This window comes from Haemaphysalis longicornis, unplaced genomic scaffold, assembly GCF_048455015.1.
Source record: "Haemaphysalis longicornis isolate Haplotype H1 unplaced genomic scaffold, Haemaphysalis longicornis Haplotype H1 scaffold_9, whole genome shotgun sequence".
NCBI lineage: Eukaryota > Metazoa > Arthropoda > Arachnida > Ixodida > Ixodidae > Haemaphysalis > Haemaphysalis longicornis.
The window spans coordinates 120,437,589-120,449,247 of record NW_027526460.1 but is presented as its reverse complement, the minus strand read 5'-3'; the positions used below and the strand labels follow the sequence as shown (position 1 = coordinate 120,449,247).

General features: G+C 43.5%; 1 protein-coding gene across 1 annotated transcript; it reads left to right on the top strand.

Moving 5' to 3' along the window:
- Positions 1-1,366: 1,366 nt before the first annotated feature.
- On the top strand, positions 1,367-10,203 carry LOC144151653 (uncharacterized). The gene is made up of 5 exons (XM_077682766.1): positions 1,367-1,529; positions 3,834-3,967; positions 5,148-5,212; positions 8,506-8,586; positions 9,906-10,203. Exons 1-5 carry the CDS (start codon positions 1,410-1,412, stop codon positions 10,043-10,045), a joined length of 540 nt encoding a protein of 179 aa, XP_077538892.1. The 5' UTR covers positions 1,367-1,409; the 3' UTR covers positions 10,046-10,203.
- Positions 10,204-11,659: the final 1,456 nt, after the last annotated feature.

The window sequence follows — 11,659 nt, the reverse complement described above, 5'->3', positions numbered from 1 at the left end:
AAACCAAGAGTACTGTTTTGGTGGACGCAGAACAAAAATGATTGGACCATTAGCGGTTACCAGCCTCTCAGTAACAAAACTCAGTAACAAATCTACCATGTCACGCTGGTTTCTAAACAGACCGACATTTTTGCCGATTTTAAGACACTTATTCGTTATAGTAAACAAACATGATACGACCAAACTACGCAAAAAATACCACGAATAGCTCTCGCGACGCTAAAACTACTACTAAGTAGCACGATTTGCTAAGTTGTAGAAAATTCTGGCCATGAATACTTAACAACGAGATAAGGAGGTAAAGAATCTCCTTATTAGTAGCCGATTCAGTTCATCCTTAAATTTTAATGCTCGCCACTAAGCACCCGGAAGGTATGCAAAATAAAACTGCATAAAAGCGCTTTAGTTTCTGTCCCCTCGTTGCAAATATCAAGCAGCGTAGCTTTTTAGGAGAACAAAAATTTCATTGCAAACCAGCTGCAAACTAGTAAGTCAGGCTTCATGGGCTTAGTCAATATTTGAAGTTGACTGATGTGTCGTATATCTGCTAAAAGACGTTTTAAGGTCCTCATCAGGAAGCAACCGTAATATATCTGAAACAGTAAAAATAGCAGGCAATTGTTATTAATCTCCGCTTAGTCAATGGTCTTGTGACAAATTTAGATCTCCTGTGCTGTTTAGAGAACACGAAGTTTATTTTCTCATAACAGAACATATTACTCAGGCCACATAAGAATTGTATTTTAAAGTCAAATTCACTATTTGGTACATGTGTGCCTATTTTACTTTTACGTGGTAATTTCAAGGAGCTGGCATTTATGAACCACGAATAAATGTAACATAAAAACGTTTCACTATTACGTCGCTGTGCCTTCTCACTTCATATTTTGTTCGCCGCTGGTTTATTTGAAGACATATAGTTTTAGTGTAACATGAGATGTGAAATGACAGATGACGAGGAATATGGTCAATATATAACTTCGCAAAAATATGTGATGTTCACATTTCAGATGCCCAACACGAAAAGAGTGTTTCATCCGCGTCATCTTACTTCGAAGTTAAAACTTACAAATAAAACGTTTGTGGAGCTCTCGCTGCAACGCTTTGACAGCGGTTGGATCAATGTGTTTATACACCGGCGCGATTTCAGCCAAGCGAATCGCACATTTAGCTTTGTAGCCATCCTTTGTTGTAATTATTTGAGTACGAGCAATTTAGGACCTGTACTGTGTGCATACGGGGCCGTGTCATGGTCAACAGACTTGATTTTTGGACCTTCAGTTACAAACTGTCAGTTCGACAAAAAACAAGAAAATTATACGCATACCGGCTGCTGTGATTGCTATATATGCTTCGTGCCCAGAACGCCCAGCTGCTCTCTACCTGTACCTCTTGTCGTTGAAGACACCATGAAGACAGACGTATACTTTGTTACCTTGGCTGTTTTTGCCATTCCCCTCGTTGCAGGAAAGCTTGGCAATCCCCCCGGCCCCAAGAAACTTGACCACGACGTGACGGACAGTTTTCAGGTAGCATTTTTTTCTGAGCCACACCGTCGGATTTCTTTGTTGCTTTTGTTACAATTTGCACTGCACTTTAGAAGAAAGGCGAGAAATCCTAAGTGGCTTCGTTGTTGTTTCTGTGTTTCAAAGTTAAAAAAGCGTATGGTGCAAAAGTGTTCAAGGACGGATTTTTTAGTCACGAGAGTTACAAGGTCCAAGGCAAGCGCGAATATTTGGTCAAGAATTTGTTTTACCAAGAAACCGTCAGTTTGATTTTGTATGAGGAGTACTATTGTTGAGAAGAAAAGACAGAGCCCTTAGGCTACTGGACACCGCTCCGGGTGAAATCATCCAAACTGAAGAATTTTTTTATTCTTACATCTGCAGTATTCGGTTGTTTTATATATAGAAGAAACATTGTGTGTCCAAACTTAACTTGTAAATCATACGAAGGCGTAAAGGCGGGATAGCTGGTTTATATTCTTGGTCCAAAACAGCGCACAGAAACGCTACCCGGGGAGATAAAGTTGCCAAAAAATGGTGCTGAGCTTTCAATTTTCCTTGCTCTCAGTTTCAATTTACCTTTCCAATTTTCACCCAAAACAACTGTTATGTCCGTGCGTTCTGAGTCTTTGTGACGTCAGCTTCAACGTTTGTTAGATATGAGGTGAAAACGTCACACCTTACTTCCACGTAGTAGGTCTGCCTAGCGTCACCACAGGACATGTCCTTGTTCTGGTAGAAGCGCTCAAGCTCGAAAACAAAACCTAAATAACGTTGTTCTCGTGTCGCGTGAACCACAAGATATTTAAAGATAATCAAAGTGGAAAGTTCCGTCTTCGAAAAAGTTTTCGACAGAGCACTTAATGAGTCGTCCACTTGTTAATATAACTTTTCCCACGCTATCTTTAACGTGCGTTTGTCGAGCACGCCGATAAGCTACGAGAATTTTGGAAGTCGGACCATTCAGTTTTTGACGATGCGAACTTGTCTTCGATGGAGCCATAAACGTGTCTGTTGCGCAACCGGGGAGCGGGCATTGCTATGCAAATCGAGAAAATATAGGTTGCTGTAACCTGTTACTCCTCACAAAATTTTTCATCTTGAATCTCTAAAGTATTTTGAACGAAACGTTTCTAATTAAGAAATGTGCTATTACTTAAATAAAGCGTCAGAGAACTAAGTGCATGTGAGAGAAGTTATGAGGTAGAACTTGATCATTTGTTAATTCGCCTATATTAGCCTTGTTTCGGGTAATTTGAGAACCTTTACCTTTCACATCGCTTTCTATAGGTATGTGCAAGCGGAAAACCCCAGAAATTTCGTTTGCTTGGAAAGTTATCCTAAGGTGTAATATTCACAACATTGATAACTGCACACTACCCATCAAAAATGACTCCATCGATATGATTTGCATTCTTTTCTTTCTTACAAACGTATCTTAGTTAAGGTGGATTGCTCGGTTTGAGATGAAAAATCGGTTTATCGAAAAGGCAATGTAAGGCACGAAAAGTCTATCCCATGATTCTGACTGAATAAAAATGTTAACGGTCCCTAATTGAAAGCCACATTATATGGAAAGATTCAGACAACCGAAATACCTTTGTAGAAAGAGGGGTCATCTAACTTTTCTCACTGCGTGTGGACTCAGAGTCTATATAGAAAAAAACAGCCAACAGGTTCCGACGAACAGATGCTCCGGATGGCGAAGTTCTCCTTAATGTATGTTTGTGATTTATTCTGATAGCTTGGTTGCTAATAAACGGTGACCTGGCTCCAGGTGTAAACTAATGTTCGGGCAATAGTCATACATACCTTGAAAAGGTTTATTATGCACCATATTCTGGATATGCACTGTCTTAACTGCGGTTGTGTGTCATCAATCTGCAACTATCAATGGGTAATGCCATACGTCGTCAACAAGCTAAGGAGATGGTTTTTACCTTCAGGTGTAGCGTAACATCAGACTGTGCCTCACGTTTCCTTATGTTTTGGGCTACAAAACAAGGCACCAAAAATTGTACGCATTTGCAGCGTTTGATTGGCTGGTGTGCGATTCGATGAGAAAAGGAATGAGTAAAATGGAGGTGACTTCTAGTGTTATTTTCCCTTCTAGAACGACCTTAGCGCTGTTAAACATTATTCACGCTCCCTAAAACGATGATACACTGGGGCGCAAATATACCGAAAGAAACGGCAGAGCTAACTTAAAATTGAAAAAGGTATTTTTATTGTCGGCCCCGTAACTACGAATAAAAGTTTCGTGTTATGGTCTTGAATTTCCTTTGTTTTTATAATATTGATTTCTGTTTGATATTTTTCGACCAACAGATATGGGAAATCTTCGAAACACCAGTGGCCATTACTGACGCCGACAACGACACCGTTTTTGAATGTGCTGCCGCTTGGCGAACCGCCATCGACCCAGAGGCAAAAACCGCTACTTATTCCATGGATTTTGGTGGGTACGTATAACTCAGTCATTTTGTCTGTAAAGCAACATTTTAGACCTAGTCTCTTGCCATGTAAGCAAATCTTGGCAGCTGTTTTTTCGCGTTCTCTGTAGTGGGCTTTAGAGGCACAAACAATGAGATAGAAGAGAAACATTGAAGCCTGCGCACAGATAAGACAAAGGTGAAGTCGACTTTTCTAATGAGTGGCGCTTAATCTAAGCCTGTTATATAAAAGTAGGAAAAAGACCATTACGCAAGGAAAGTGTATTTGGGAGTTCGTGACATAGTTAACATTACATGCACACAAAAAGTACGGCGAATCTGCATATGGCATCGATTCTAGTAAGTTAAGCAACTGTTATCGTTTATCAAAATCTGCTTCTGAACATTGTTCATGATTCAGAGATGAACGCATTTTAATTTGTACAGTTCACAATGCACTCTTCTAGAGCAGTCAGTCATATTATGAAGGCCTCCATGTTTCGCGTTTTTAATTAAGTATGGTCACTTGGAGAGCCACGGTTATATTTTGCAGCCGGGAAACCTGCTTGACGGGTAAGGACAACATGTCAGCACCCGGTTTTGTGAAGTACACTAGCATTGTAACGAATCTTTTCAGTGTAATGCCAGGCTTCAGGGGTAAAACACACATAAATGAACATACCAAGTACTGAAACACAGTAACATTTGGCCGTATGAAAAATAATTAGATTAGATGAGTTGTGTTTTAACGCCTGTCCGTCTTATACATTTTTGGAGTAAAAGTTGACTGCGGTAAACCCATTTTGTTGCGCAAATCAAGAGTTCCATTCCATTGCGGGAAAAAATTTCAACCGTTTCAATAATCAAGATGTGTAGGTATTACGTAAGAAAACCAGAGAAAACAGTTGCCCTCACAATGATGATATGCCTCGTTAGGAAAAATCTGTAGCCATGCCAACTTGGAAGAGTGGTGTTTTTGGTGTATGCTAAGCCAAAGTTTCTATTTTCTCTAAAGCAAGGCCTCGCACGTTCGGCCGCTTGCATGACTTTGTGCCTAGAAAATTCGCTTTTAAATAGTCAGATAAACCAGCTGCCCTTTACCCATGTCTACGAAGAGTTCAGACTTTGTATTGACGTTCTGACACTGAAAAATGCATGAAGAATCTCACCTGCTCTATACTATGTAACACAGTTTTTTTTACCTGTGCAGGCGTATGGAATTTCTTGTACATCCGGGGGAGGCTCCAGCCACTTACGTTATAACTGTTGTAGGCGGTAAGTACTGTAGAGAGCATTCTCGATGAATACCAATGCAATATATAAAAATCCCAGCTTATCTTCACTGACGTGAAACCTGTAGAGGGGCGAAGCATGCAGTGTATAAGTGTATTCTTGGTGCCTTGGAGTTTTTAGGAACGGAGATGAAAGCATTGGGGGTACAGGTATACAGCTTCATTGTAAAAGTCTCGTCTTTGAAGCACGAAGCTGTCCAGCGCGAGGCGTAAACCGGTGCCAAGGTGTTAATTAGTACCGTGAATATATGTGCCGGCTGTTACGACGACGACGACGACAGCAGACGCCAACAGCCCCAGCCCCTAAGGGGCTTCGCCCCTAAAACAAAAAGAAATGCCCCAAAAAATGTCATCATTTTTTAGAGGTAGCAGGACTGGCTTGACAACGCGCATGCGATTCCTCCGCAACTAAGAAATTGTGGGTTAGGTGTTCCAACAGGTCCTCCAAACGACCGTCTTCTGCTAACTGTGGTGATAAAAACACAACTAAGCAGCCGAAACAAGATGCACCAAAGACCGTCTGGCGACATTATTGGGACTGAAATGCGCGTAGTGTATTTAAAATATTCTTCTCATAATTGCAAAACTGTGATACTGAGTTTGTCAGTTAAACATAGTTTGCGGTGCGGAGATAGGTGTTTCGAAAGCTTTATTTTAATCGTTCCGGGCCAAGTTGGCTCGCTTAAAGGGGCCACGCTGACAAAATGCAAGTTTAGTTCATGAGAAAGATTGCCTCGTTAGAATAATACTGACGCCACTTTTAACTCGCGCTCCACCCAAACACGCTATAGAATAAGGAAGAACGAGAATAGCCTTGCGGCTCACGCGCTAATTTCCTGCAGTAGAACTTATGACGTATTATGGCAAGCTGTGCGATTGGATACGGCTGGTAAACCATTGCAAACTAAACAGGGTTTACAAGCTCACGGCTCAAATCGAATGGCGGTTGAAGCGCAAATAGGATGTCACTCGGGGGGCAACTTGGACGTCATTTCGAGTATCCGTCGTACTCCGCACCCTCGCCATCATACTCGGAGTGGACATGCTGCCATTTTCAATGAATGTGCGGTGCTTGAGCGTTTTTCTTTCAGTGGAAACAGATGAGCAACACGCTCACACGCGCGTGAAAGCCGCCGGCGTACGGCGTATGTTGGCCTTGAAAGCGTTATAATTGTCATGGCAACAACGCAGGGAGGCGCGGCGGCTGGGGGGGAAAGGTAGTATTCGTGTCCTCTCGGGACTTTTGATTCTGCCGCCCCCTCCCCGCACGGCCAGCAGCGACTCCCCGCATCCGTTGGGAAACAACGGCATGGAGCTAACACTAATAACGCAGCCCAGTCAGGTGGGTGCACACTGCTAGGGAAGCAATGACGACATACGAAATATCATTGAACACTTTATTCGCGTGAAGGCGATGTGCACGGAGGCAAACAGCGGCGGTGTTTTTGGCGTATTTCCTCTGCCTCGTTATGTCTGAGAAAGCACACACGAGAAATCTCCCTCTACGTAACACGCACGAGTTTGCCTTGCCTTGCAGGAGCGGTGGTAGAGGTGACCGTTATCGCCGTGGAGAATAGTTACCGCGCATGCGAGCCGCCAGTCGTGCCGGGGAGAGGAAGAGATAGAAAAAGTGCGGGGATGAGTGTTTCCACAGGGCCGCTTCATTTAGGCCCGCAGTAATAGAACCGGAACAAAAAGTAACATCTGCGTGACGATACACCATCGCAGAAGGCACGAAACACCCTATTCATCGGGAGATTCAAAATTGCGGCCTAAATTGTTTAATTTCTCAGTGAATGATCCTCGTGTGCTGCCGGTCAAGCGCTGGGGGACTATTATAGGAGATTAGCAGAGTTCCCCTAAAATAGTTATTTAGAGAAACCAACTCGTGCGCTAGCCATCCCGCATAACGGGGAGAAGACGTAAAAACATAAGAATGTTGGTTATAACGAGGTGACGCTTACTGCAATTGGACAATCTGGCTAAGATCAAAGTGTAATTTTTCGAGATCACTACCTTTGAGCAGAAATTCTAAGATTGCCTTGTTTTTTATATTAGGGGGGCAGCCCCTTAGGGACTTGGGCAGTTGGCGTGTCCTGTCGTCGTCGTCGTCCTCGTTTCATGTAGTCACGGTACTAAAGCACCGGGACACTCGCTTTGTTGTTGTGCTTTTGTTTATTTGATGGCCTCAAGATTATTGAATATCCTCGTTTTCAAACGCTTCGCGCTCGAAAGTTTCACCTCTGTGGGCAAAAATGCCTACTAAAGAACGCACCCGGGAACTGCTTTTCCAACGCCCCGCGATAGATCGCTTCGGGCTTCAAAGACACGAGACTTGTAGTGCAAAGCTTTATACCTCTACCTTCCCCCCTCACCCCTCCCCCCACCAAAAAAAACCGTGTCATCTCGGTGGTTAAAAATCCCAAAGCACAAAAATACACTTAGACAGTGCAAGCTTCGTCCCTCCCCAGGTTTCATGTTACCGCAGATGGCCCGGAAACTTTTACAGAGATTTCACTCCGAACTTGCATGGTTTATGAGGTTCATTCAATCCGTGTTTTACGGCCAACGTTTGGCCACTGTAGTCTCGTTCTGCCAACTTTGTTTCACTTATTCACTAAAAATCGGATGTGTACAACAACCCTGCTCGTGTATTGCAGCTGCAGGATAATATTGATCCTACTGATTTCGGGTGCGTCGGCCCCATTCCCTGACAAAATTCCTGGAATGTTTTGCGGACGCGTTTAAGTTATCTTCCAATTGGAATCCCACATTGTGTTGAATAAAACAAAAAACATAGTGAGCACCTAAGTAGCATGTTTTCACGTTTTTTCGGGATGAGACAAAAACAGTGTGGAAATAACAAACGTAAAAAGGGTAATATTTCGAGCAATTGCAGACAGAACAGCCTTCGTATGACGAAATTCATTAGAAAAGCCGGGAAACATTTAGGATCTGAATTTTTGTGAATGAAATATTGGCCGACCAATTATGAGATTGAACTCTTGAAGGATTATAAGCCCAGAAAAGCCTTGTTCTCGTCTTGATAGTTTAGGCTTTTTTTCTTGCTGAATGCGCCGTTTGCGTATACGCAACTAAGGGCACAACCACATTGCCTGCGAAAAGTAACACGGAAATGCTTCGAATTGCGGGGATCTATGCTGAGAGCGTAACTCTGTCTATGTTTTATCAAACCTACATCTCATTTATTCAGACGGCTTTAGTGTCATGTGTGTATACTTTTCCAAGCGGGTAAAACAGTCTTAAACTTTCTAGAGCCTGAAACCTATGAAGCCCGATATTACTACACCGACTACGAGAACTGCGTTGTTACAGACCTGGACTTTCATGGATATGGTACGTTTTCTTGCATTTTCACTGCTTCACTTCCCTCTCAAGTTATCATGGTTTGACAACGTAAATGCAACCTATGTAACCGCAACATTGCACCGACGTCTTTGTTTAATTGCGAGAGATCGTTGCAGCGTTGCGCTGCTTAGAACACAAAAGCAGTGGCCAGCCTCATAAGATAAAAATTCCCCCGCATTTCCCCGAGGGGGAAAATGTGAAAGTGCGAATGCACTGTTGTCGGCCCGCTTGCGGCGCTTGCGCTCGGCCCCCGCAGCCCACCGCCTCGCCGCCTTCTCTTCCATCTCTTCCATCGGGTTTGTAGTATCACGTGTACACCACGCAGTTATCAAGCCGCTATAACGCCGCTGAGTCGCCAAAGCACGCCGCTGACGACGTAGTTTGAATGCGTTAAAGATATAAGGCGCGTCACTAACACTGATATCACCGTCGCGTCCGTGGCTTGGTCGGTAGAGCGTCGCGCTGCGGCCGCAAAGTCCTCGGATCGAAACCTGGCGCCGGATGCTGTTTCTTTTTTAAATATAGAGGAGCACTGCGGACGCCGCCGCCGCCGCCGCCGCCGGCGGTGGATGGTTTGGGGTCGCTTATAAAGTGCATTCGCACTTAAAAAGGCAGCAGTGCGAGTAGCTTTCGAACCCCCATGGAGACGTTTATTAAGAAGAATTCGGGACATTATTTGTTTATCTAAAGTAGGGATAATTAATACTATGACACATAACATATTTTGTAACGTTGAATATGGCCTGAACCATGAGACCAAAATGTTCAGTTCGTTATGCTAGTGCGTGTTAGGTATAGTTACGGCCAGCTCAAAGTATTTGGTACAGAATGAGTTTGTAACCGTGCAACCCTTTGCTAAACCTCTGCTGAAATGTTATCTACAGTGAAGCCAAACTTTACGGGGACTGCCACCTGCAATACACAACAATGTGACTGAACTCAATGCTTATTTTTGATATGGTTTGTTGCGGTCTAGTGTGAGGTTTACAGAAGATGGCTTGCATGATTTCCAAATAGCCCAACATTTAGTATCGTGTGTTGTTAGTTATTACCTAAGCAAAATTGAAGGCCTCGTGCTCCTAGCGGTATTTTCCCGCGAAGTGTAATTTGCTTCTTTGAAATTTCCAAAACAAACACTAATACATACATACAGCGGTTATGTAGATAAACATTGGCTGAGGCACCATGTTTTAAAACTATTCACTATGTGAACCAAAAATCTTACTTTCAGTACGGTACCTCTTTGCAGCTTACAAAAGAAAGAGGAATTCCGTTTGCTTTACTAAATTTGTTGTTCTCTTTTCCAGTATGCATGCTGTGGACCACAAGAGCAGTGAAGGATAACGTGCCTCAACAATGCATCGATCAGTTCGTTGACACTTGCGGTGTGATTGCCCCAAAACATAGCCGAGATCTTTGCCCCGATGGCGAAGGTGATTACAAATAGACCACAAAATATAGAAACTGTGTAATGCAGACCAAAGCACAGAATCATCGCATAACCAAGGCAATTGTCCTGATCATTTCTTTTCGTTTGAATAAAACCTTCATTTGGCACTACGTCCCTAGTGAGATAGTAGCAGAAATAAAGCATTATATGAGCTACTACGCTATCTATGACTTTGTTTAATAGTTGCTACAATGTCTATTCCGCTCTGTCCACATGGATCGAACATTTTAGTATCTTATTTTCGAATGAAAGGCGTATATCATAACAGTTCAACGAACGCGCAGCCTGCCACAAGCTTCTAAAAAGTTCGTTTCAACGGGGGAAACATCCCAGAATGAGCCATCAGATAAACACGCGCCGTCATAATAGTGGAGAAATGTAATTTTGTTCAGTAATTTACAGCCCAGTGGGTTAAAACAGCTTCTGCGCTGCAGAGAAAAATCGAATGCAAAATGCTGACATTAGGCTACCAAAAGGCAAACGTAAGCATAAAATTCGTACGTTTTTGTGTTGAGTTTTGTAAGCGCGAATTGAATATTATTGATCTTAAGTAGGCAAAGGCATGAATTCGGGATTGTTTACTTTCGGCCTTGTGAAAGGCATTCGACATAGCCTAATCTATTCTTTTGCCTCAAAAGCTCGACTTCTGAAATTCGGATTGCTGGTTTCACATTCCTAAGATCGTACTTGACCTCTTCCACACGTGCCCTGACACCTGCATTTAGTAAATGCGTGCAGGTGGTCGGCGATATGAAAGAGCTCTAGTGATTTAAAAAAAGGCCACACCCCGCTAGGGCGTGCATCACAGGGTTGCTGCGGTGAAAAGAGCCAATTAGATTTACTACACCACCATGGTGATTGGTGGTGGTGGTAGTTGTTGTTTTGTTCGATGAGGCGATGTTGGCCTGGCAAGATACGCCAGCAACGCATCCGCCCGATTGCCACCTGATGAGTCAATATTATGGGAACTTCAACACTCCGCCAGTTCTGTCTCCTGATGGAAGCTAACGAGAAGGCGCGACACCTCCTGGCAGTATCCAGTGTCCAGTATCAAGGAAATACGATGTGGCCCAGAGTGATGTGGAGAACACACAACGTTTGCATTGCCGAGAGAATTGCCACCCGTCGTACCACATGCTCTGCACAACACATTACCTTGTGGTGCACATCCCCCTAGCTCTGCACATGACGAATATCGAGGTGGTCGCACGAGGCCCCTTTGAATAGCCAGGCTCGTGCGTCCCTGTGGTTTTCGGTGAGTCCGTTCAGACGCGGTATAGCAAAGTTGCCTCCAACTTCGTGAGTCCCTTTTTTAACGCAAGGCTGATTATGGGAATGTCCCAAGCACTTACAATGGTGAACTACTGCCCATCGGAAGTCAATTTCAGTGGTTAGTGGAAACTATACCTGTCGCTTCCAGTTAGAGCCCATTCCGTGCCATATGAGCAGTGGTCTCATTGCCCTGGAAGGAAGGAATAGGAAGGAATCTCTTGAAATAGAACATTGAAATCCTAACAGACCATCGTTGGAATCCACGCTGCAAAATTTGTAGTGCTGCTTTTGAATCTATCAGAATTACCACTGCCTGCGGCTTGTACGACTTGTGCTTCC